The sequence below is a fragment of the Carcharodon carcharias genome, chromosome 16 (genome assembly GCF_017639515.1).
Source record: "Carcharodon carcharias isolate sCarCar2 chromosome 16, sCarCar2.pri, whole genome shotgun sequence".
NCBI lineage: Eukaryota > Metazoa > Chordata > Chondrichthyes > Lamniformes > Lamnidae > Carcharodon > Carcharodon carcharias.
In genome coordinates, this window is record NC_054482.1 from 56,147,025 (window position 1) to 56,175,023 (window position 27,999).

Genomic DNA, 27,999 nt, shown 5'->3' on the forward strand with positions numbered 1-27,999 from the left:
GGTGGGCCTTAATTGGCCCGCCCACATAAAATGGCAGCAGAGATCGTCTCCCCGCCCGCCGGAGATTAGGTCGGGCCCGACAGGCAGAAAATTCTGCCCAATGAGAATGATGGGATGGGACAGAACAGGCATGAGTGATTAGGGAAGGGAATGGGAAAGAAGCCATTGATGACCATACCTTCACATGGCTGTAATATAACGTACATGGCTGTTGCTGTAATATGACATACAGTTCCAGTCACTCCTCTGGACTCATCAAAGAATTCCCAGTGGTGAATGCCTCCTGGACTCGCCTACGCCTGCCCAGGATTGACACTGGGTTTGAGTGAGGGTTTTTAATCTTTTTTTTCCACCTCCCCCAAGTGATCACATGATTTTGGGTAGGATGGGATGTCTATGTATTGTGATGTACACTGCATCCCAGTTGTATGCAATAGACTGGATGGATCAGAGGGCCCTTCGTTTTTCATAAGTTCATATATTTGACCTGGGAATAACTTTTAAGGCCTAAGAATTAAAATGACCAGGGCTTTGTGTCAGTGAAATGGGGCAAACCTAATGCTCACGCATGTGTACCTGAGTCAAAATGGAGACTTGCATGTCTTATTCACTTTATGCACTTCTTGTCTACAAAAACTTATTTTCTGGTGACAATCTACTTATACCACTCTTGCATCAAGTATAAATTTGCATGTCCACATTTATAGAAGAAACAACCAATCCTGTGTATATTTATCACTTTGTAATTGCGCAGTTTGGTTACTAAGTGGCAGCATATCATCTTCATAACTGAATCAAAATGCTTTCTGAAAAATTATAATTGCTAATTATTTATCTCCAAAATAAGGCTCTAGATATGATTAAATAATTATATTGTTTATATATATAAAATAACCTGTAATGGGTATACATCAGACATAATTGTAAAGTTTGCAGATGACATGAAACTTGGAAGTGTAGCAAACAATGAGGAGGATGGTAACCAATTTCAGGAGGATATAGATAGTCTGTTGAAATAGCCAGATACATGGCAAATGAAATTTAACATTGATAAGTGTGAGATAATTTATTTTGGTAAATGGTACAATGTTAAAAAGGGGTATGGGAAAAGAGAGACCTAGGAGTGTACTTTCACAAGTTTTTATAGGTGGTAGGACAAATTGAGAAGGCTATTGCAAAGGCACACATAATCCTTGGCTTCATACCAATAGAGGTCTAAAAGCAAGCAAGTTATGGTAAACCTTTTTAAAACACTAGTTATGCCCCTGCTGGCGTGACCAATTCTGCAGGCACTGCACTTCAGAAAGGATGTCAAGATCTTAGAAAAGGTCAAGGTAACAGGAATGAAAGACCAGTTACATGGAGCGAGTAGATAAACTGGAGTTGTTCTCCTTTTGAGTAGGCAAGGCTAAGAAGAAATTTGATGCTGAAAATCATGAAGCACATTGATATAATAAATAAGGAGAAACTTTCCAGTGACAGAAGGGTCAGTTATCAGAGGACATTGATTTAAAGGTAATGGGCAAAATAATCAGAGATAGAATGAGTAAGAAAAATGTTATGCAGCAAATTGTGATCTGGAATGTCTGAAATGGTAGTAAAAGTGAATTCAATAATTACTTCAGTGGGGACTGGTTACATACTGTGAGGAGGAAAATGTGAAGAGCTGTGGGAAAGAGCAGCTGAGTGGTACTCATTCTTTCAAAGAATTGGTACAAGCCCAATGGACCAAATGGTCCCCTTCTCTGCTGTAATATCCTATGATTAACATGATTTCCCCAACTTTCCATGAAGTCAATTGTATTGGTTTTAGGTCATTGAAAAGACTCGTGCCCACCGTTGGACAAGAGAGATTTCACAAAAATTTGCACTTCCATAGATCTTGAGCTGTGATTGGTTTAAAATCATGTAAGCTTCTGTACTGTATGGAAATTGGAGTGCAGCCTTTAAAAAGGCAGATAAAAGCAACTTATTGCGGATTCTGGAAATCTGAAATAAAAACAGAAAATGCTGGCAAAACTTAGCAGATTTGGCAGCATTTGTGGAGAGAGAAACAGAGTTAATGTTTCGAGTCCATATGACTCTTCTTCAGAGCTAAAGAGAAGTAGAAGTGTGATATGATGGATTTTATATTGTTAGGAACAGGTGGAGCAGGTGGAACAAGATAGAAGGTCAGGGGTAGGTGGAAGCTAAGGAGAGGTTGACAAAGATGTCATGGACACAAGACAAAGGGAGTGTTAATGGCAGTGGGAAATAGTAAAGAAGGTGCTGATAGTGGCATAGAGGTAAGATAGCAGAGGGTGTTAATAGCAGAACAGGGGTCAGTGCCCTGAAAGCACAGTTTTACTTTAAAAAGGCAGTTCTGGTTGAAGATTGTAGCATCAGGTTGGAGAGCAGCAGTTATGAAATGAACAGTGTTTGGCTCATATCTTGACTGTCAAATAATTTAACGAAATTGTCTCATAAATGTGATTCTGTGCCACTTTTCAAAAATCTCTAACACAGGAGCAATTGGCACTGGGAACGAAACAAAAGACCAGACATAAACTAGCAGACTATTAGATCAATGCTGACAAGCTAAAAATCCTTGTCCACATTTGATTGCAGATTTTAAAAAAATGTAGATAAGCAAAGTGCCGCAGGAAGATTCTAGTCGAATGCATTAATGAACCTTACACACTACATTAACTTGTTTGTCTGTTTAAAAGCTTGTTAAGGGTTGTATTTCCCTTAATCTGCTCCTGTAGGGGACAGGAAATTTTTTTCCCCTGCCCCCCAACCCACCACCTGATCCATGTGATAAACTTGGCCCATTTTTCAGTGTCCAAGGTCATTCTGTATTCATGGCAGGCTGTTGACAGGACCTCCATCAGCATGTGGGCACTTGCCAGTGGCCCCAAGGAATATCCTGTAGGTGCTGCACCAGAAGAGGTGGAAGAGCCTCAGATGCAACAAATATTTTAATGAAGGGATCATCCAAGACCCTGTCATATCGCCTGTAATCTGCGCTGTTTAAAAAAAGATCAAAAATTCAAATCTTTTCTTTGTATTTGAATTCCTCATGGCTGGCAGCATTCTAATGAATCTGTTTTATACCACTCTAAAGTATCCATGTCCTTCCATTAGTGTGCTGCCCGATAGTACCACCCCCTCTTCAAGGACCATACTCTAAGAGGGTGTTAATGACCATGGACTTCCATTATTTGTTCCATGACTGTGCTTGGCAAAGTACAGCAGTGGTTTGCTATTGCCTCCTGCAGCATGACTGACCAGGAAATTCTCCTGCTCTTACCATCTGACGTCAGGCATATTGGAAGGATTTACAGGCTGATATTCAACCTGTTTGGTTACATTATGAACACACTTTCCATGATCATCAAGTCTTGTAATGGGACTTAAGCCCAGAGTTTCTAGGCCAGAGTTAGGTACACTACCCCCGCACTACAAGACCTGCTCAATAATACACAGCATTTTAACTGAAACAATTAATAGTTTATTTAGGATGCTCATTATCCCTTGGTTTTAATAATTTATACCTCTTGAGATAAAGCTAGAATTTTATGAACTTTTATTAATCTTTAAGGTCCAGGTAGGTGCCATATCTTACTGACGGGCTGGGCAATATGTCAGGTATTAGCAGCTCAAAGGGACCCAAGGAAATTGGCTGACAAGTCCAGCAACTGATTACCATCCCTTTTGCTCGAGTTTTGTTGGACTCCTGGCCAGCATGTGCCAGAAGAAGGATTGATTATCAATCTAGGTATATAAAATGGGTGAAGGGCCATAGAGAAGGACACCATAAAAGGTAAAATGAGGAAAAGTGCCTGTGATTGTTACAAATGACTCAGCATCCTTAAATATCATCAAGATGTCAATTAGGAAAGTGGACTACAGAATGATGAAAGATCACCAAGAAAATTGCTGACATTGCCAGAGTCTGCTCTTTTCTAGTTAACTCTAATTTATTTTAGTAACTTATTTTAGAAAGAACAATGTCAGAAAACAGCTCTTGTAGAGGGCTTGACTTTATTGATGAGGAAGCTGCAGAAGACAGGCATTTAAATAATAATAATGTTTAAACAGTTGTATTTTTTGACAAGAATGCTTCAGCTTCAATTAGTTGTTTATTGCTTGGTTCCCAATTACTGAACTATGTTAAATATTTTTCTTTGTACCTTAAAATAGTTTTGTGTGATTGTGTTTTCTTTAGACTTAAATCAGCATTGAAATGTTACAAGCCTTTATGTTTCTGATTGCAGCCATTCAGTTCTAATATGTTTGTTGTGCTCTGATGTAGGCGATACATGAATGTGTAAGGAACTGGCTATCTGCTTCTCTGAAATACAGCTGCTGGACCAATAGATCGCAATCATTTTCACAATGAAGAAAAGTAGAAGTGTCTTGGCAGTGACAGCGGAAGATGTAAGTAAATAACTTGAGCTAATTGTATTGCCACTTTAATATTTTAGGGTCTTTTTTTAAAGACTCATGTTATTCGAGAAATATTCACCTGGCTTGTTTTGGAGAGTTGTTAGTGTTAAACTAGATATATTTCTTGATGCTTGTGCTGATTCTGAAGTGCCAACCTTGATTTATATTCTGCGAGGTTCTGATGTGATTCCTACTTCTCTTCCCTTCATGATTCATCTTATCCTGCTGTAATTCTAATTCAAGATTTCCCTTCATAGTGGACTGTAACTCAACATATCCCCCATGAAGGAAATCAGATCTGAAATTTTCTCAAGCAGAATCATGTTGTACCTTTGGAGTGAGTTCCACCTGCTCCAAAGATGTGTTCACGATCCTGACTGATTTCTAGGGTTAGGTATTTCATGTAATTGGTTTGAGCTCCTCCTACTCTGGTGAAGAAATCTGTTGTGAGTGGTTGCAGGTTGAAGAACGGTCAAAGGGGACCTTCAAAGCCTGTTGCAGCTTGGCTGCCAAGGGATCTCTTTGGACAGCTAAAGGAAGGGAGGTTTATTTTAAAATTTCCTTGAAAGGGCAAAGCTGGAGATAAAACTTTCAAAGGGAATTGAAATCACTAACATTCACGTCCTGTCTCTGCCACCCAGTTGAATATATAGGATGAATGCATTTTCCTTACACTCAGTGTTGCTGTGATTCAAATAAGATATTTATGACATAATTTTTTAGGTGAGATGTTAAACTGAGGCCCTGTCTCCCCTATCAGGTGAACATAAACTATCCCATGACACTATTTCAAAAATTAACAAGTGAGTTCACTCCAATATCTTGGCCCACATTTATCCCACAAGAAATACCTAAAGCATACTATTTGGTCATTATCCCATTTTTGTTTGTGGGAGACTGCAGTGCATAAAAAAGATGACTGCCAATGTTTCCTACATTAGAACCACTTCTGTAACCACTGTTGTACAGTATTTTGGGGGTCCAGAGGTTATGAAAGGACCGTCTTTCTTCTCTTTTTATTCCGCTTCTCTACTGACTGAATTTTTGATAAAGTAGTGGCAATTGTAGTAGTACTGTGGAAACCTGCTCATAGGAATGTCTTACTCTGGGATTCAAATAATGGGAATCCCAAACTGTCAGGAGCAAGTCCAGGTCATTATTTTTAAAAATGTTGCTAAAGTGTCTTCCTGCTATGCGATCACTTTAAGTTCCAGACACTTCAGACTCAGAAATTACTGACTTTTGCTGGTTTCACCTGACCCTAACATCAGCTGTGCTGTGCATTCCTCTTCTAACTTACTCCAATTGCATTTCAAGCATAAAACCAGGAAGTGCGGTCCCACTCACCCTCATTAACACAGCACAGTACAGATGGATCATGGCAAGGGTCAAGAAGTGGAGGGAATTTTATGGTAGGGAATTAATTTTGGAGTTGAAACTGATGGAAACAACTTCCATTCCATTTGCTGCCAACCCCCCAAAATTATTTGCCTTAATTTTACACTAGAATTATACTAAAAACATGCGGATTTGATTAATTTTACTTCATAGTATAAATTGACTTTCTAATCCCTGCATTGTGATTTTAAAAATATACCATTTCTCCACCAAGATTTGACTCTCAAGTTTATTCCAGTCTAACTCAAGTAAGTGTAATGTTGGGTCTGCCCCAAATGCGCTGAATCAGTCTGTGTTGGCATTCAGCCTTCTTGCAAGCAAATAGCTCTAATTACAATCACCCACCATGTGCCCATATCCCTGCTTCAACCACTTTTCCTTCATTCATGTGTTTCTGTGTAACCACAAATACTAAAAAATGAATTTCTCAGCCTCACAACACTGTGTGAAGAGTTTCCTCCTGCTCTCTATTGCCAAATCTCTGAAAGTTAATCTTGCATCAATGCCACTTGTGTTAATCCCTGAACTACAGAAAATCATACACTTATTCCCACCCTACCCTTTTCTTTCCTGATTATAAAAGAATGCAAACGATCACCGCATAAACTGTAATATTTTAACAGAAAAAAAGTTTTCATACTTTAAAGGGGAGGTGGCGGCAGCATAGTGGTATTGTCACGGGACTGGTAAACCAGAGGCCCAGAGTAATGCTCTGGGGACCTGGGTTTGAATCCCATCACAGCAGATGGAATTTGAATTCAATTAAAAAGTCCAATGATGACCATGAAACCATTGTCGATTGTCGTAAAAAACCATCAGATTCACTAATGCCATTTAGGGAAGAAAATCTGCTGTCCTCACCTGGTTTGCCCTACATATGACTTCTGATTTGCAGTAATGTGATTGACTCTTAAATGGCCTAGCAAGCCACTCAGTTGCATCAGATTGCTAAAAAGTCAATAAAAAGGAATGAAACCAGATGGATCACTCAGCATTGACCTAGGCACTGGAAACGACAATGGCAAACTCAGCCCTGTTGATCCTGCAAAGTCCTTCTTACTAACATCTGGGAGCTTGTGCCAAAATTGGGAGAGCTGTCTTGCAGACTAGCCAAGCAACAGCCTGACATAGTCATACTCATGTAATCATACCTTACAGATAATGTCCCAGATACCACCATCACCATCCTGAAGTATGTCCTGTCCCACCAGCAGGACAGACCCACCAGACGTGGCGGCACAATGGCATACAGTCAGGAAGGAGTTGCCCTGGGAGTCCTTAACATGAAATCTCACGGTATCAGGTCAAACATGGGTAAGGAAACTTCCTACTGATTGCCACATACCCCCCCCCCCCCCCCCCCCCCCCCCCACTCCCCCGGCCCTCAGCTGATGAATCAGTACTCCTCCATGTTGAACACCACTTTGAGGAAGCACTAAGGGTGACAAGGGCACAGAATGTATTCTAGGTGGGGAACTTCAACGTCCATCACCAAGAGTGGCTCAGTAGCAACACCACAGGCCCAGCCAGCTGAGTCCTAAAGGGCATAGCTGCTAGATAAAGTCTGCAGCAAGTGGTGAAGAGGAAAAGAGGGAAAAGCATACTTGACCTCATCCTCACCAACCTGCCTGCCACAGATGCAGCTGCCCATGACAGCATCGGTAGGAGTGACCACTACAGTCCTCATGGAGATGAAGTCCCGTCTTCACATTGAGGATATTTTCCATCATGGGAACACCACTGCCTGGAAGTTCCCTCCTCAAGCTCACCATCCTGACTTGGAAATAAATCATGGTTCCTTCACTGTCACTGGGTCAAAATCCTGGAATTCCCTCCCTAACAGCACTGTGGGTATACCTACACCATGTGGACTGCAGTGCCTCAACAAGGCAGCTCACCACGACCTTCTTGAGGGCAAATAGGAATGGGCAATAAATGCTGGCCTATCCAGTGACGCCCACATCCAGAAATGAATTAAAAAAAAACCTTTCTTCATATTTTATTTCTTCATACAGGACAGCATCATAGAGAATTTGGGTAATATCTTCTGCAAGGCCTCGCTATCCTTCCAACAGTGCGAAAACCAGTACTGCAAGCAGTGATCCAAATGAGGTCTTTTATAGATTCAGATTATATTTATTATCTTTAATAGATAGGGCTTTAAACTAAATAGTGAGGGGCAGGGTTTTGGAGTGGGGATATGTAGGCTTACAAAGTGAACGGATATGGTGGCATTGAAGGGCAGCTATTTAGGTAATGATACCCAGAGTGTGACAGGAAGGGACAGAGTGTACAAACATTTAAAAAAATCAGCAAATAGGGCCAAAGGGAGAAAAAAATGGGTAAAAAGGCAAAATTAATGGCTCTTTGCTTAAATGCACGTGGTATTTGGGACAAAGTAAATAACTTAATGGCACAAATAGAGGTTAATAGGAATGATGTTATAGCCGTTATGGAGATATGGTTACAAGGAGGTCAAAGCTGGCAACTAAATATTCAGGGTTATGTGACTTTTCAAAAGGACAGGCAGGAAGGAAAGGGCGGTGGGGTAGCTTTGTTAGTACGAGATGGAATAAGTACGATAGCAAGAAATTATCTTGGATCAGAAGATGTAGAATCCATATGGGTAGAGGTAAGAAATAACAAGGGGCAGAAGACACTGCTGGCAGTAGTCTACAGGCCCCCTAACAGTAGCTATACTATAGGACAGAGAATAAATCAGGAGATAATGAGGGCATCAGTGTTGGGGCCACAATTATTTACATCACATATTAATGACTAGGATGAGGAAAGTAAATGTACTATTGCCAAGTTTGCAGGTGATACAAAAGTAGGTGGGAGGCAAGTAGTGAGAATGACACAGTCTACAGAGGGATATAGACAGGTGAAGTGAGTGGGCAAAAGCTTGGAAAAGATAGAGTATAATGTGGGATAATGTGATGTTATACACTTTGGCAGGAAGAATAGAGGAGCTGAATATTACTTAAATGGAGAAAGACTTCAGAAAGTTCCACAGAGGGATTTGGGGGCCCTCGGGCATGAATCACAATAAGCTAGCATACAAATTCAGCAGTTAATAGGGAAGGCAAATGTAATGTTAGCCTTTATTTCAAAGGGAATGGAGTATAAAATAGGGAAATCTTGCTAAAACTGTACAAGACACTAGTTAGACCACACCTAGAATGCTATCAACTGTTTTGGTCCCATTATCTAAGGAAAGATATACTGGCATTGGAGGCAGTCCAGAGAAGGTTCACTAGGTTGTTTCTGCGTATGGAGGGGTTTTCTTATGAGGAGAGGTTGAGTAGGTTTGAGCTGTACTCATTGGCATTTGGAAGATTGAGAGGCGATCTTATTGAAACATATAGGCCAGAATTTTTCGCATGTCGGTTAGGCTCGGCGGAAGTGGGTGGGGGCGATTAGGAAGCTGACTGCCGCCTGCCATCGGCTCCACACTGCGATTTCGGGCAGGCAGGCCAATTAAAACTCTGTGTGGATCGCGAGCGGCAGCGCTGCCTGTATGGGTGAGGGGAGGAGGGAGAGCAGGCCTCGTACGCAGTTCACGCACATGCACAAAAGAACGCTTCAATTTCCCTGAGGCACAGAGCTGCCTCCGGGAGATTGAAGCACACTTTTAAAAAAAATTAATTAATACAATAAAAATTTAATGACACATGTCTCCTCGTGTGACTGTGTGACATGAGGTGGGACATGTTTTTAATTTCAAAATAAAGTTTTTATTTAATTTGTATTAGCTTTAGGAAACCTCATCCCACTTGTGGGTGAGGTTTCCTAAAACATGTAAAGGCCGCTTGGCCTCTTCACCTGCCCACCAACCATTAGGTTGGATGGGCAGTGTACATTTCAAATTAATTAGCTCATTAATGGCCTTAACAGGCCTTTCAATTATTGACAGGCATGCAGCTGACTCTGGCAGGCGCCCATTGAATGAAATACTGCGCAAGTGCGTGGTGACGTCAAGATGCAAGCCCAATGTCGTTGCGCATCATATTATGCTCGGGTGTGTCGGGTGCGCCTCACATGCCCAAGTAAAATTCTGGCCATAAGATTCTTAGGGGGCTTGACAGGATAGATGCTGAGAGGTTATTTCCCCTTGTGGGAGAGCCGAGGACCAGAGGGCATAATCTCAAGGGGTCAACCATTTAAGACAGAGATGAGGAGGAATTTCTTCTGAGGGTAGTGGATCTTTGGAATTTTTTACTGCAGAGGGCTGTAGAGGTTGGGTTGTTAAGTTTATTCAAGGCTGAGTTAGATTTTTAATCAGTAAGGGAATCAAAGGCTATGGGGAAAAGGCAGGAAAACGGAGTTGAGGATTATCAGATCAGACATGATATCATTGAATGGCGGAGCAGACTCGACGGGCTGAAGGCCTACTTCTGCTCCTACTGTTATGGCACAGCTGATGGTAAGTGCTGAGTTGTTCAAATCCCAGAGGAAAACTTGAAAAAACTGCCACAACTGTTTTGTAATTTGAATAAATTTCAGGATGTGTACTTTGAATACAGTAGTAATAAGACCACCAAGCCTTATAGGTTTTTACAAAACTAGACTAAACATTTATTAACAAGAGAAATGATTTTAAGCACATGCATAGGTCTACAAATTACCACTATAATAACTTCTAATTGCCCTAATTATTCTGACTCTCAAGTTACATCTCCATTAAGGCAACAGTAAAATACATAGATTTCAAAAGACCCAGGCAAAGAAACATGATACCCTGAACAATTGAATTCAATGTGAGTTTTCTTAACTTCAGTCCGTTGTAGACAGCAGCTCAAGGTGTAGATGCTGAAGGGTTTTCATACTTGTTAGATCTTAAAATGGCTACCCTTACATACAGCCTTCACTCCTTTAAGCATATTTTCCCCTTTGAAAGCAAGTTCCCATTGTTTCACTATGCCTTTGGGCTTTACTTCCCTGGTCATAAAAACTTATCATAATACGAATTTTACCAAAAATCTTTGGGGAAAAATAAACACACAAGTGTGATTTTTACCTCACCACGTGAGCACGGCGGGTAGGCCCGGTAGCAGTCACGAAGCTGACCGCTGCCCCCGCGATTGTGCCCCGACCTCAATTTCATGCTGGCTGGCCAATTAGTTGGTCAGCTTGTGTGAATTGCGCACTGCAACGCTGAGCGCTGCCTGGGTGGGGATGGGAGTTGGGCGAGTGTGGAAGTTTGCCCATGTGTGCAGGTGCGTGCATAAAAGCTCCCTGAAGGTACAGAGCTGCCTCAGGGAGCTAATGATTTTTAAGAACACTAATAAAGAATTTAAAAATGTTAAAAACATGTCACATGAGCAGAGACATGTTATAAATGAGATTTGAACATTTTTGTTGTATGTTTAATTCCTGTTGGAAACCTCATCCTGCCCATTGATGAAATTTCATAAAAAACCCAAAGGCTGCCTAGCCGATTTGCCAGCGAAAATTTTCATTTAAGTATTAATTTAATGGACTTAATAGGCCTGTTTATTGTTGGTGAGCGCGCTGCCGACTCCTGCGTGCGCCCACTAACTGAAATATTGCGCAAGTGCGTAATGGCGTCAGAAACCTCGCCCGATGTCATCGTGCATCATTTTACACTCAAGCAGATCAAGCATGCACCTGGCCACTCAGCTAAAAATTCTGCCCATTTTTTCTGAACTTCACCTGGTTAGGTGATACATTTCACCCCTCCTTTGAAAACAGTCTAGTCTGGTTTATTTAAAAATGCAAATGTTCTTTTACACCTTACATTCTAACTTCTCCCACATTTACCTACTTAACATTTCAAACCTAGCTCATCTTCTCATACATCAAATCCTCCAGACCAGCTGCACTTAATTCAATTGTGTCTGTCTCTCACAGACACACACAGACACATGCGGGCAGACAAGATACCACTATTTTACAATAAATTCCAATAGCATTATTATATCTCCCTGACACTACATCTTATGGCCTTATAGATTTGACATAGTGTTACATTATCCTATGCCCCAAGTTTTTGACTAAGGTCATAGACTTTTCTGAACCTCTTGAGATAAGACTTAGAATTCAATTAACTTTATAGCCTAACCAATTTAAGGTGCTGCCTTTACTGCCCTGTAATTCAGTACCTGAAAATCTTTGCTCTTCTGCAGAATCAAGCGCATTTTTATTCAGTGCATAATTACTGTCTTTTTTAAACCAAAATGCATTATCTCACACTGACATGGATGCCCTCCTGGAATTCAAACTGCTGTTGCTTTGGAGGACCAATCTATTAGCCCCTGACCACTGCAGAGAAAGCCATTCAGAGAAACAATGCTTCTGCAGTTTGTAAGATTCCATTTGTGTCCCCCACTTACAATAGTTCTTGGACTCCAAGAATTACAAGAACAAAAGTGCACATGGCACAGGGTCTGGCTCAACCTCATTCATTTGTTTATTAAACTCCCAAAATTTCCCCAGTACAAATCCTTCTGTGATTTGACCGGAATTACCAACAATACCTCATAGTACAAACCCTGATATGAGGCTTACTGAAATTTACAAAATACTTCACAACACAAACCCCTCTACGATTTGGTTGAAACTTACAACTGCCCACACAGCTGGTCGTTCCGGTGTTGATTGTAGGCCTGGACGCGGAGATGACTGGTCTCCGTCTTCCTTCTCCTGACTGCAGTGTCTCTCCAATGTCATCCTCTTTTATAATGATTCGTATCACACTAACATAGGCACATATCCTGTTACCATTCCACTGAGTCGTCCGGTGATTAGCATCTCTTCACCTTGGCTTATTCCATGCCCTGGTCTAGACAGGACTGTTCAGACATAATCAATTCTTCTGCTGTTTACACAACAGAAAACAATGTGATCCCCTCCCCATGGTGAGGGATGCCTGGCATGTTCCTTTCATTCCTGGCAGGAAATAACTGTGCTGTTTAATGGCAGTTGCCCTGTGCCATTGTCCATATTAATGGTTTTATTCTCTTGTTGAGCCAGAGTTTTGGTTAGCTTATTCCTCTGTGTGTTACAGTTAACCCTTTAGTATCTGTACAAGTCATCTCTGTGAGTAGTTTTGAGGTTTAGATATTTTATGTTCTTGCAGCTCAGGGTTCATGACCTTCAAGTCTTAAGTTCCTTAGGAACTAGTAAGCAAGCTATAGCTAAATGACCTATAGCCAGTATCTGAATGGCCTAGCCAGAGTCCAAGGCAGGCAAGATCATTGCCACCTCAAAATGCTTTTAACTTCTGGATCTCCTGGCCAACAGTTACATCCTCAATGTGCTAAAAATTACACTGACAATTAATTTAAGATCATCAGTCAGGCTCGCAATGTGGCACATTTGCGTGTACTGGAAACTACATATATTATACACAAGACCCTGTTCTTTGCAAACAGAAGGATCATGTACACACACTGCACCTGTTTTAGCTAAACAAAATAAGTGATAGCCATTCGCTGGTTCATTTCTCAGGGCAATGTCTTGCCCAATCAATCAAGCCACCTAGCTTAAAATGTCAAACAATGTTTGGTAGTTAACTATCAGTCACCATCAATTGGTGCTTTTGCCATGGCAATGCCTCCACCAATCAGCGTCCACTTGCCAACCAATCAGCACTCTCTTCTCGTACAAGATTAAGTTGTTGCATCCCCTGACATCGGTAGTCTTGCAATTGCCCTGATAGTGCAAGATAAAAAGCTTTGACAAAATGTCTTCTTTCAGCAATACTCAAATAATATTTTGTTTGATAATGCATTGCTAAATAAAACCAATAACTAATTCTTTGTTCCCATAGAACCTAGGGTCGAGGAGCAGCAGACCCAAGCTCTTGAGTTTTTCTGAATGATAGGGTTGTACAAAGTCCACAGCATGATAAACTGCCCTCATAATACCTTGATACTCCAACTGAAAGGAGTGCCACCTACCCCATATTAACTGGAAAGCCAACTATTCCATCATTGTGCAGATTTTGTGTGATTCTTTGGGCAGGATTTTCACCCTGTCTGGGGGGTTGGTTGGGGGAGTTGAAGTACGGGTGTGCAGAGACACGCCTCCAATCGGCGCCCCTCATGGGGGCGTGCCACCATTTTACGTGGGCAGGCCAATTAAGGCCTACCCAGTGTGACATCCGCACAGAAGCCTTATGCATTCCATGTGCTGGTGGGGGAAATCTCCAAACCTGAGAGTGCGCTCTTTTGCATGTGCACTTCTGCCCGATGTCACCGTGCATTATTTTATGTGTCGGCGAGCGGGCCCTGCCCCCCGCTCACCGACGGGAAAATCCTGTCCTTTGTGTTGGATCATTGCAAGTCACAGCTAAATTTCCAGTACCCTTCATGATGCCTTCATTTTACATTAATCTTTCATTTCTTTGATGATCCACAGCCAATGAAGAAATGGTTACAGAGTAGTTGCTGTCTTAATCCCTCATCAGCATCTTCGTACTGAAGTCAAACACAGATATAACGAGGGCCTTGGTTCCAGCAGGACCAACATTAAAAATATAATGTACATTCTAAAGCAGTTGGATAAGTCAGAGGTGGCTGCAGTGCTGATCACAGTATCCTGAATCATATGGTTTTGTTACATTCACAAATGTAGAAAACCACAGAAGAGCAGCTGGAAGAGGAGGCTTAGGTGACTAAATTATTATTATCTTGCAGGAACAGTAAAGGTAATTACAGATATCAGAATGCAAGTTGTAAGAAAAATAAGGAAGATGGGATTGTTTTGTTTAGAAAAGAGGAGTGTTTGAGGTTTTATTTGAAATCCAGAAGGTTTGAAGGGAATTATCAAAATGTATCCAGGTAAATCGTTTGTTACAATGTAGGTGCCAAATATTAAGGAATATAAATTAGAAAGTTGCAGTAGAAAAAGTTAGAGGTTGGAGAATAAAGCTTTTCTACCTGAAGGGTGATAGAGTTAGGGAATTAACTATATACAGGGGACTGTTAACGATGCTTGAGGGCTTCAGGCAAATCCTGATCTTTTGAGGGGTTGGTCATGATTGGTAAATGATATTTAATTAGGAAAAGTATATTGTAATGCAGGGTGAATGCTGAACATACATATATCTTCAGGGAAAAGTATTAAAAAAGGTGGGGAAGAAAGAGTTGTGCTCATTCTAGTGCATACATCATTAAAGGTTGCAAGCAATCTTGTGAAGCAGCAGCTAAAGTGAGTAGCAATCGTACATTCATAGGACACTTGATTGTATGACGAAGCATACCATTTGGCTTTGTACAAAATGTTGGTCAGACCTCACTTAAAATACTGTATCCCGCTTTGGTGGATGATATGGAGACTTTGAAAGGGGTGCAGAGGACGACTAGACTAATTCCTAGTAAAAAGCACCTTGGTTATCAACACAAGCGAAAGGAGTTTGGACTCTGCATGTCAGAGAAGCGTAGACTGGGGGGTGATCTGATTTTAGATTTATAAAATAATGAACAGAATAAATTCTGCTTCAATTTACAGTTTTTCAAATTACATAAATTAGGGAGAGTTGTAGTGGGGTTGGGAGGGGCACAATTTTAAGTTGTGTGAGAATAGATCTAGGTTAAATCTAGATCTAAGTTTTTTTTAAGAGAATAGTGGATACCTAGAATAGGCTGCTACCTCATATAGTGGATGGCAATTTGCTGAATTCCTTCAAGTGCAAACCAGATCTGTTTCTTAATGAAATTCAATGTCACTTAATGAAATTCAAGGGCACAGTGATCATGACTGCCTACATGAGATAGAAGAAATTCCCTGTTGATTTCTCCCAAGTTGATCTCGGTTTTTAAACAGCATTTCCACTTCTTCCAGGGGACCACATTGTTTTGGGTAGAATGTGGAGTGCACGTTTTGTAATGCACAAAATATCACAATTGCGTGGGGTGGGCCAGAGTGTCTTTACATGTCTGTCATTGTTCTTATGCTGGTATAAAGTAATTGAAGAAGAGTGTATGAATGTTCTGAAACAAATTAGATACATTTCTGGTGGGGGAAAGGATTAAGGGATATTTTGAGAAGGTGAAGATTTGGGACTTATGTATGCAAAAGACTTGCTGGGCTGAATGATCATAATGTTAATTATCTCATGAAAAATGTTAAGGTTTGACAAAAATTGTATCTGGATAGAAACCAGTTAGATTGAAAAGCTGTTTTCAGTTGCTTACATTTTGGTGACACTAGAGTGTCTAACATGGGGCAGGATTTTGCCATTGGCGAGCAGGCCAATCGAGGCCAATGACAGAGTCATTAAACTAATTGCTGGACCTGCCCATCCAACCTTAAGGTTGGCGGGCAGGCCAGGAGCCCCGGTGGGAATTAGAAAAAGCATGAAACCTCATCCATGGGCGGGATGAGGTTTCATGTAGGTTTTTAAAAACTTAATTAAAGTTCTTTAAAAAAATTATGGACATGTCCCAACTCATATGAGTTGGCCCACCCACGTAAAATGGCGCGTGCGCCCGGTTGGGGGTGCCGATCGGAGGCTCACCTGTGCGCGCCTGCATTTCAACTTTGCCCTCGATGGGGGAAGTTCCTGCCCATGGAAAACAACTCTGCTGATTAGCAAGCCACATTGATATTAATTCAACTGTGAACACTGGAATTTCCAGCTGATTATTGATTGTGTTTTTTTTAATCCAGTCTGCAAAACCAGCTTGAGTATATTTCAATTAGATTGCAAGTGGGTGGAATTTTGTGCTATAAGGTTCACAGACTTTTAAAGCATGCAGATATATTTTCTTGTAGCCTAAAATGGAAAATTCTGCAATGGCACAGCTGGTTGATGAGTATCTGAAGATTGGTTTGCCCCTAGTGATGGGCATGATCATGTCTTAAGGTTTGCTTTACTAGTGATGGAAATGTGTTGAAAGTCTCTAGAATTAATGATCTGAATTCTCTGGTCAGCGAGCGGAGGCGGGGCCTGCTTGCCAACGCGTAAAATGATGCGCAGTGACCTCGGGCGGGCATCCCGACGTCACCGCGCTTCATCTAGATTTCCAGTTCAGCGGGTGCGCAGCCAACTTGGTTGCCAAACTGTCAAAGGCCTGTGAAGTCTTGTTCAAAGCTAATTTAAGCAATTAAATGAGCTGCCCGTCCAACCTTAAGGTTGTCGGGCAAGCGAAGAGCCTAGGCGGCCTTCACATTTTTCATGAAACCTCATCCACGGGCGGGATGGGGTTTCATGAAGTGTTTTAAAATTCAATAAAAAATTTTAAAATAATTCTTTGACATGTCCCAGCTCATGTGACAATGTCCTAAGACATGATCATGCCCATCACTGGGCGCAAACCTATCTTCAGATACTGATCAACCAGCTGTGCCATTGCAGAATTTTCCATTTTAGGGTACATGAAAATATATCTGCATGCTTTAAAAGTCTGTGAACCTTATAGCACAAAATTTTAACCACTTGCAGTGTCACATGAGGGAACATGTTTGAAAAATTTTTAACTATTTTATGCACGAAAGAGTGCCAGCCCCAACTCAGGGAATTCCCCTCCGTCTGCACAGGGACTGCTCAGCACTTCTGGGCGCACGTCACGCTGGGCTGGTCTTAATTGGCCAGCCCACATAAAATGGCGGTGTGGCACCGATCGGGTTCACGCCCACCCCTGCACAACCACCCCAACGGAGGCAAAATTTTTCCCAATATTTCCCTAGCAGAAGACATTGAAATCGATTGAAAAATCAACATGCATTTTAAAATTTTGATTTGATTGAAGTGGAGGGTGTCATGACAGTGGACCATAGCCTTAATTACTTATGGACGTATTGAACTTTTAAGTAAGATATGGTTTTTTTTTTAAAAAAGGACTTGCAAGCAAAAACTGACTGGGACTGTAAAGTAACCAGTTGCTGGAAAATTCCTGTGTGGATGACGCTTGACCAACTAGTCCAGAGAACGGAATGTTGCGCCTAAAAAGGTGTCAAGGCCCACTTCAGGCAGAGGCATTCCAAAGGAAAAGATGCAATGCAAAAACTGAACTGTAACCTCCTGTGGTTTCAGAGATAATGAAGGCTGATTACCATCTCAGCAGAAACCACCTCCTGTGAGTTATATCCCAGACTGTGACATGATGTGAGTTGAAAAGAAAGCAGATCTGGGCAAAATACATTGTTTTTTCCCTTCCAGGAATGCACAAGAAAATGTGTTAAAAAGACAACTGGTCTCCTGTGCTAGTTTTGGTGTTCAAGGCCTGGTGTGTGAGGGTGTGCTGAGAAGGTCACAGCTGAAGAACATCAACTAGGAATCTCCCTGATTGCTGGAAGCAAGTCATAAGTCAACAAAGCTACAGTCAAAAGGGAAACAGGATAACTCTTCTCAGCTAACCTGCAGAATCAAGAATCTCCAAACCCACTTCTCAACTGCTAAAGTTAGCTCTACCGGGATCACCCAATTTAAAGGCCACAATGTTTCGTCTACTCCTCATGGGCAAGCCCAAAAACTGATCCGTATAACTTTTATTTAGACCTTTATTTCTGGACTTACTTCTCATTTTTAATCTGTATATATGTGTTGCATTTTTATTATTTTTTCTCATGTTTTAGTAACTAATTAACTTACCCTTCCTTTGACTCAAGAAAGCCTGGTTAAATTGGCTCCTTTTAAAACATAAATATATTTGGACTGGGAAAAAGTATCCACGAGGGAAGAGATCCTTTTTAAATTAACTTTGTTGCAACCAACCGAGGGAGTTGATTAAAGAAGAGGGGTGCCAGCTCATCCCAACTCCAAGAGAGATCATAAATTGGGGGATGTTGCCCCAATTGTAACAAGTGATTTTTCCTCTCTGATCTCACCAATATTGGATAGGATTGCAATGGGAAAATGTGGCCGTGATGTTCCTGCTGCCTGTGTCCAGTTAGGATTTTTGCCTGAGCCTCTTGCACCCCCACTGGAATGACCACTGCTCAATCACTCCCCACAAGCTGTATGCAAATGGTGAAAGGGGCACAGGGCAGAATCCTGACAGGCAAAAAGATGGAAATCCTATGTTGCCACACATTAGAATCTTAGGATAGAATGGTTACATCACAGTAGGAGGCCATTTGGCCCATCATGACTGTGCTGGCTCTCTGAAGGAGCTATGCCACTGTCATGCCTTTTCTCAGTAGCCCTGCACATTCTTCCTTTACAGATAATAATTCAATTTCCACTTGAATGCCTCAATTAAACCATACTCAGGCAGTGCATTCCAGATCCTAACCATTTGTTGCATGAAAAAGTTTTTCCTCATGTCATTATTGCTTCTTTTGTTACTTTTGCCAATCACCTTAAATCTGTACCCTCTGGATTGATCCTTCCACCAATGGGAACAGTTTTCCCTAGCTACTCTGCCCAGGTCCCTCATTTTTTTTAAGAATACCTCTATCAAATCTCCTCTCCCTTCTCTTTTCTAAGGAAAACAGTACCAACTTCTGCAACCTATCTATGTAATTGAAGTTCCTCATCCCTAGAAGCAGTCCCATGAATCTTTTCTGCACGCTCTCTAATGCCTTCACATCCTTTCTAAAGTGTGATGCCCAGAACTGGATGCAATAATCCAGTTGAGACCCAACCAGTGTTTTATACAAGTTTAACTTAAATTCCTTGCTTTTGTGCTCTATGCCTCTATTTATAAAGCCCAGGATCCTATATGCTTTATTAATCACACTTTTTCACCTTGATCTGCTATCTTCAATGATTTATGCACATATACTCCTGCACCCCTTCAGTATTGTCTCTTTAATTTATATTGTCTCTCCATGTTCTTTCTATGAATCACTCTGCATCACATTTCATCTGTCACTTGCCCGATTGTTCCACTAAACTGTCTATGATCTTTTGAAGTTCTACACTATCCTCCTCACAGTTCACAATACTTCTAAGTTTTGTACTGTCTGTAAATTTTGAATTTGTGCCCTCTAGACCAAGGTATAGGTCAGTAATATAAGTCAAGAAGAGGACGTGTGCTAATATCAACCCTTGGGGAACTCCAATATGAACCTTCCTCCAGTCCAAAAAACAACCATTAGCCACTACAGTATTCTGTTTCTTGTCACTCAGCCAATTTCACATCCATGTTACTACTGCCCCTTTTGATCCATGAGCTCTAATTTTGCTCACAAGTCTGTTGTGTTGCACTTTATCAAATGCTTCATTGGAGCTGCCATGGGCGAGATAGTGGTGGATCCCAAGAAGTATTACTAACTGCCTGGAGGACCTCCATGGAGTGAGAAGGCCTTGTAGCAGCTTTCTTTTCCTCTATTCTGTCTCAAGTAACTCCACAGTTTCCATCAAAATCTCCAATAGTTCTTCATTTTAAATATGTAGGTTGCTACTGCTCCTTTAAGGTCCCTTGATAGATCTTCTGAATGCTTTAGTGGTGTTTCTGCTGTAGCATTGCCAGAATATCCTTTCTTTCGCTGGTGGGCTCCAGTAGAACTTCCCCAAATAGTAGAAATTCCTTGACATCTGGTTCTCATTTTAGAAATTTCTCAATACAACAATGAAAAATTAAACTGGCGCCTTACTCTGAGAGAAAGAAAGGTTGGAGTTTGGGTTTGACTCTTCATTAGGACTGGCCTGGCCATGGTGAAACGTGCTTCCTTATTTCCCATTTGAAGCAAATTGTACTAGATGCAGCAGTGATCTTATTACAGACCCTGCCTATAGAATGGACAAAGCTTTCAAAGCAATAATAAATTACCTTCACTACACAGGACCTCCAGAGATCTCCTTGTATCAGTATATTGGTCCATGGAATGTGCTGTTCACATATAGAAATGGATTGCTTCTTTATTTTTCCTTCAAAGAATGCAATTGTGTCTCAAGAGCTTTGTTTATCTGTTGAGGGGAAAGGAGTTTGTAATTACCATGGATGCACTTCAATCCGTGAGATTGAGCTGAGACTAATGCTTACCATGCAGCTATTTGTGCTTTTTCGAAAACTAATATGGGATTGAGGAGGCTCATATGTCAATTCCTAGAAATGTCCAATAACAAGATTGCGTCAGAGATTTGGGAATCCACTGAAATAAATGCTTTGATTTTTGTAATTAATAGACTACACGTCTTCATGTAGGAATCAAGAATATTGGAAAGAGTAGAATGGAAGTTTTGGAGGAGAGTTTGAGGAGTTAGGATCTAGATTGAAGTTCAGAGTCTTTAGGTAGTAATCTCTCAGTTTGGACCAGAATGAAACATCAGAGCGAGAGTAGGCTTGAATCTGTTCTACCATTCAATTAGATCACAGCTGATCTGTGCTAAACCCCATGCACATGCCTGAACTCCACATCTCTTGATAGTCTTACCTAACAACAATCTATTGATCTTAGCCTTCAAAATTTCAATTGATTCAGCATCCACAGCCTTTTGAGGAGAGAGTTCCAGATTTCCACTGCTATGTAGTTACTTAGTTATACAGCAAATGTGTAAACTGAAGTTATACACTTTGTGAAATTTTTTTCGATTTCACTCCAAAATGGCCTAGCTCTAACTTTAAGATTTTGTCCGTTACTCTAGATTCCCCAATCAGCTGAAATAGTTTCTCTCTATCTACCGTATCGAATATCTTTTACTATCCGAAACACTTCAATCGTCGTTCAACCTTCTAAACTCAAGGGAATACAAACTAATATGATGCAACATATCCTCATAATTTAAAAGCGAAATACTGCGGTGCTGGAAATCCGAAATAAAAGCAGAAAATGCTGGAAAAACTGAGCTTGTGTGGCAGCATCTGTGGAGAGAAATAATTAATGTTTTGAGTCTAATGACTTGAAATGTGTTCTGAAGAAGAGTTGGTCAAGTCAAAATGTTAATTCTGTTTCTATCTCCATAGATGCTGCCAGACTGCTGAGCTTTTCCAGCACTTCCTGTCCTCACTTTAATTCTTTAAGCCTGGTATAATTCTGGTGCATCTGTGCTGCATTCTCTGCAACATCTTTGCTGAGCTGAAGTGACCAAATTGGAATACAAATCTCCAGATGGGATCTGAAAAAAGTATCATTTCCTCACTTTGTATCCTTTTAGATAAATGCCAGCATTCTATTCACCTTTTTGATTGCTTTTTATACCTATCCACTATGTTATAGATAGGAGCGGGTTAATTTAAGCAGCACTGATTTCTCCTGTCACCACCCATCTGTAAACAGAAATGTGTTTTGATTTTCTTCCCCCTTTATGATGGCAGCATCTAATTTAGGAAGATGTGGTAACCAAATATTGGAGACAAAGCAAGAGAGAAAGGTACTAATATGGGAAATGATAAACAGACTGTGACATGAAGGGACATGGAGTACAAATCTAAGAGTAAATCAACAATAAGTCCAGATGTTACAAAAATAATAAAGGGCAAAACTAAAAGCTCTGTATCTGAATGCACGTAGAATTCAAAACAAAACAGATGAACTGATAACACAAATAGAAATAACTAAGTACAAGCTGATAGTCAGTACAGAGACGTAGCCACAGGATGACATAAATTGGAACCGGAACATTGAAGGGTGCATAATTTTTAGGAAGGGCAGGAAGTTCGGAAAAGGTGGAGGGGTCGCTCTGTTAATTAATTATGGTATTAACAGATTAGGGAGGGATGACCTAAGTTCAAGAAACCAGGAATGTTTAAGGGGCTTGAGTTGGGATGAGAAATGATAAAGGTGATAGGTCTTTTGTGGGAATGATGTACAGTCCCCCTAATTGTAACTACATGGTAGGCAGAGTATAAAGGAAGAGGTGATGGGAGTTCATCAGAAAGGCATGCTGATAATCATGGGAGATTTTTATCTACATATAGACTGGAAAATCGGATGGGCAAGAGTAGCATAGAGTTCATAGAATGTTTTCGGGATTGTTTCTTAGAACAGCACATTATTGAGCCAAGTAGAGAGCAGGCTATACTAGACCTGGTATAGCGCAATGAGATAGGATTAATTGATAACCTCATATTGAAAGCACCCCTAGGTAGCAGCGATCATAATAAGATTGAATTTTACATTCAGTTTGAGGGAGAGATGAGTGGGTCCAGGACTAGTATTTTAAACTTAAATAAAGGCAGTTTTGAGGGCTTGATGGCAGAGCTAACTAAAGTGAATTGGTAATTGGGGTTAAAGGATAGCACAATAGAGATGCAGTGGCAGACATTTAAAGGGATATTTCAGAATACATAGAATAGACACATTCCAATGAGAAAAACTTCCAAGGAAAGGACCCACTATCTGTGGTTAACTAAAAAAGTTAAAGACAGTATCAAACTTAAAGAAAAGGTATATAATTGCGCAAAGACGGGTGGCAGATCAGAAGATTGGAAAGAATATAAAGAACAGCAAAGAATGACAACAAGATTAATAATGAAGAAAACAATTAGAATATGAGAGAAAGCCAGCTAGAAATATAAATATGGATAGCAAGAGTTTCGATAGATATTTAAATAAGAAAAGAGTTAACAGAGTGAGTATTTGCCCCATTGAAAGTGAGTCTGGGGAATTAATAATGGAAAGTAAGGAGATGGCGGGAGAATTGAACAGGTATTTTGCATCGGTCTTCACTATAGAGGATACATGTAACATCCCAGAAATAGCTGTAAATCAGGAAATGGAAGGGAGGGAGGAACTCAGGAAAATAACAATCACCAGGGAAGTGGTATAGAACAAATTGTTGGAGCTGAGGGCTGACAAATCCCTGGGTCCTGATGGAGTTCATCCTAGGGTCTTAAAAGAAGTGGCTTGCGAAATAGTTGGTTTTAATTTTCCAAAATTTTCTAGGTTCGGGGAAGGTTCCATTAGATTGGAAAATAGCAAATGTAACTCCTTTATTCAAAAGGGAGGGAGACAGAAAGCAAGAAACTACAGGCCAGTTAGCTAATATGTCATAGGGAAAATTTTAGAAGCTATTATTAAAGATGTTATAACAGGGCACTTAGAAAAATTCAAAGGCAATCAGGCAGAGTCAACATGGTCTTGTGAAAGGGAAATCATGTTTAACTCTGATTTATTGGAGTCCTTTGAAGGAGTCACAGGTGCTGTAGATAAAGGGGAACCAGTGGATTTCCAGATGGCATTTGATAAGGTGCCACGTCAAAGGTTATTGTGGAAAATAAAAGACCATGGTGTAGGGAGTAACATATTGGCATGGATAGAAGATTGGCTAGCTAACAGGAAACTGAGTAGGCATGAATGGGTCATTTTCTGGTTGGCAGGATGTAAAAAGCGGTGTGCCACAGGGATCAGTGCTGGGGCCTCAACTTTTTACAATTTATATAGATGACTAGGATGAAGCGAGTATAATGTGGGCAAATGTGAAATTGTCCATTTTGGCAGGGAAAATATAAAAGAAGCATATTATCTAAATGGTGAGAGATTGCTGAGCTCTGAGATTCATAGGGATCTGGGTATCCTAGGTCATGAGCCACAAAAGGCCAGTATGCAGGTACAGTAAGTAATTAAGAAAGCTAATAGAATGTTATCATTTATTGCCCTTCTCAAGGGCAATTAGGGATGGGCAATAAATGCTGGCCTATCCAGTGATGCGCACAGTCCATGAATGAATATTAAAAAAATTCGAGGGGAATTGAATAAAAAAGCAGGAAGATTATGCTTCAGTTGTACAGGGCATTGGTGACATCACATCTTGAGTACTTTGCACAGTATTGGTATCCTTATTTAAGGAAGGATGTAAATGCATTAGAAGCAGTTCAGAGGAGGTTTACTAGACTAATATTAGGAATGGGCAGATGTAGAGAGGTTGTTTCCTCTGGTGGGAGAATCTAGAACAAGGGGTCACTGTTTAAAAATAAGGGATTGTTCATTTAAGACAGAGATGAGGAGAATTTTTTTCTCTGAGGGTTCTTCAGAAGACAGTGGAAGGAGAGTCTTTGAATATTTTTAAGGCTAAAATAGATATATTCTTGATAAGCATGGGGGTGAAAGGTTATCTGGTTAAGCAGGAATGTGGAGTTGAGGTTACAATCAGATAAGCCATGATCTTATTGAGGGGCTGAGTGGCCTACTCCTGCTCGTAATTCATATGTATATATATACTTACGTATGTTTATAAGCGATGATATATTTCCCAACCCCTTGGTTTTGGTGTGATTCAGTTTCTATTAATAACCCCACTGTATACTCGAGATTAGATGAACTAAAAGAGTTAGTTTATTTGCACATACTCAAACATGGGAGGAGTGTTGAAATTTTTTAAAATTCATTTACAGGATGTGGGCATTACTTGCTAGGCCAGCACTTATTACCCTTGAGATGGTGGTGATGAGCTGCTGCCTTAAACCGCTGCAGTCCCTGTGTAGGTGTTGCCTCCTTTGCTTTCATGCTTCACATGGGTCCAGAGTCCAGAATCAAAATCCAGTAAGGTTTTCCTTCACTGAAGTTGGCAGGCTGAAAACCGATGTAGTATAATTCACTTTTCTGGTGGTGTTGACTTCAGACAATGAATAGGCAGGCCGAGATGAATTCGTTTTGTAGGCGATAGTACAAAAATTCCAGTAGAAACAGTGTAGGTGGGGCCAGGTATTCAATCTGGGTTGAGCCCCTTTTCTGTTGTGCTGCTGGTTAGATGGTAAAATGGCAGACTGAGTTTGCAGTCTGAGCAAAGCAATATAACTGGTTCTACAAGCTAGGAGTCCATGTCACATGACTCCAACCTCTTCAGAGTGTCTTTGACAAAGGGTGTGTATTCCCCATCTGGGCTGCCAAGACTGTTAAATGTCTCAACTATTATGAATTGAAAGGAAGGTGGCAGGGCCCTTTGTCCTACCAGACAATGAGACTCCAGTTAGCCAACCTGGTTTATGAAATGCAAATGGCCTTTGTATAGCTCTCTTTGAATTTGATCTTTGTAGCCCACACTGAGCGGATTCATCCCAGATTTGCACTAAGTGCAGTGGCAGGCTGGTAAAACAATGTTTTACCCACTGGTCACAATGGTGGCTTTTCACGCCGTATCATCCCAGACCCACCACATTAATTATGCATTCCCAGAAAATGTGCTAATTCCGTGGCAAGTGGACTTTCATTCACCCGCCACGCCATCATTTTGCTGCCTCATCATGCAGGATGCCAGATTTAAAGTGTAGCCACATGCACAGCCCTGCATGCTTTCAGCCCATGACTACTGCAAAGAAGACATGGCCCTGAAGGACAAAAAGACTGTAGTCCTCAGGTTCAATGATTCATCCCTTTTGGATGCAGTGGAGGCTCACCGTGATGTCCTCCACCCCTGCTCTGGCTACCGGATGGGCAGCAGCATCATCAATCTGGCTTGGGAGGTGCTGGCAGTGGTGGTCAGTGCCAACGCCATGCAAAAGAGGACAGCCACCCAGTGCAGCAAGAGGATGAATGATCATCTCCATTCCGCCATGGTAAAACACTTTTCTCATCACTCTTAACTCTCACCTTTGCAATGGAACATCACCATTTACTGTCTCACACACACCTTCATTTTCCTCATCCAGTCCATGGGATCACTCACCACCCACATACACCAGTCATACTTACTGTCTCGCCTGGCAGGTCTCCTGCTTACACTGTCTCTCCATCTCCACCCATGTAGGACAAGCCAGCACACAACAAGTGGGAGAGGTCGCAGACCTATGGAGGAATGCCTGAAATCGACTTTGAGAACAGAGCCATGCAGATGGCTAGCGAGGACCTGGACTGTTCCTCTGCTAACAATGAGGTCGGCGGTGGTCTACTAATTGAGGATCTAGCAGTGCAACACCTATCAGATGACCATGCTGTGAGTGAAGCATCCTGTTTCACAGGCCACTGCCATGCACTCATTATCTCTCCTTTCTTTCACAGGCACATATGCCAAACAGCTGATGGAGTCCACAACCCAGGACTACAATCAAGCCTTGAAGAATTTTCTGAGGAGGAATCAGAAGACACCCTCCTTGGAATCCTGTCACAGCACTCACCCACACCTTCGTGCTGGATGAGTGTCCTCGCAAATCGCATAACTAGGGAAGTAGAGAGGGCTTTAAACTAAACAAGAGGGGTGAGGGATCAAGCTTGGGTTGAGGTAGCAATTCATGTTATAAAGTCAAGGCATGAGAGCAAAATAGTAACATGAGAAATCAGGGTCAGAAAATGGCAGGAACGGACAGAGATAAAAAACGTAAGAATACATCAACAGTCAAAACTAGATGTTACAAAGGTAACAAAAAGACAAAACTGAATGCACGTAGCATTCATAACAAAGTAAATAAATTGATGGCCCGCATTGAAGTAAATAAATATGATCTGATAGCCATTACGGAGACGTAGCTGCAGGACAACAAAGATTGGGTTATTAATATTGAGGGATACTTGGCATTCAAGAAGCATAGGAAGCTAGGTAAAGGTGGAGGGGTAGCACTGTTAATCAAAGAGGGCATTGGTGCAATAGTTAGAGGTGACCTTGGTTCAGGAGATCAGAATGTAGAATCAGTTTGGGTGGAGATGAGGAATATTAGGGGAAAAAATCATTAGTTGGAGTCGTCTACAGGTCCCCTAACAGTAGCCACAGTGTAGGACAAAGTATTCAAGAGAAAATATTGCATGCTTGTGATAAAGGGTCGGCAATAATCATGGATGATTTTAATCTACACACAAACTGGAAAAATTAGATTGGCAGTAGTAGCCTGGATGAGGAGTTCTTAGAATGCTTTCAAGAGAGTTTCTTAGAGCAGCATGTTCTGGAATCAAATAAAGAACAGGTTATATTAGACTTGGTGTTGCGTAACGTGACAGGATTAATTAATGACCTCAGAGTAAAGGCACCCCTAGGTAGCAGTGATCACAATATGATTGAATTTTACATCCAGTTTGAAAGGGAGAAGAGTGGCTCTCAGACTAGTACCTTAAACTTAAATAAAGGCAATTATGTGGGGAATGAAAGCTGAGCTAGCTGGAGTGAACTGGGAAACTAGGCTAGAGAATAGAACAATAGAGAAGCCATGGTAGACATTTAAGGGGATATTTCAGAATATTCAGGATAAGTACATTCCTATTATAAAAAAAAATTCTAAGGGGAGGACCCACCATCCCTGGTTAACTAAAGAAGTTAAGGAAAGCATCAAACTTTAAAAAAGCATACAACTCCACAAAAATGAGTGGCAGGACAGGTGATTGGACAGAATATAAAGAACGGCAGAAAATGACTAAAAGGTTAATCAGGAGAAAGAAATTAGAGTATGC

At 41.0% G+C, this 27,999-nt stretch overlaps 1 protein-coding gene across 2 annotated transcripts in view; it reads left to right on the forward strand.

Annotated features, from left to right (window-relative positions):
- pde4ba (phosphodiesterase 4B, cAMP-specific a) overlaps positions 1–27,999 on the forward strand; it is a 753,168-nt gene that overhangs the window by 155,477 nt on the left and 569,692 nt on the right. For both annotated transcript variants that reach the window (XM_041207962.1, XM_041207961.1), the window contains one exon: positions 4,298–4,422. In XM_041207962.1, the coding sequence (XP_041063896.1) occupies positions 4,381–4,422 (42 nt within the window). In that variant the 5' untranslated portion in view covers positions 4,298–4,380. The remainder of the gene's footprint in view (positions 1–4,297; positions 4,423–27,999) is intronic.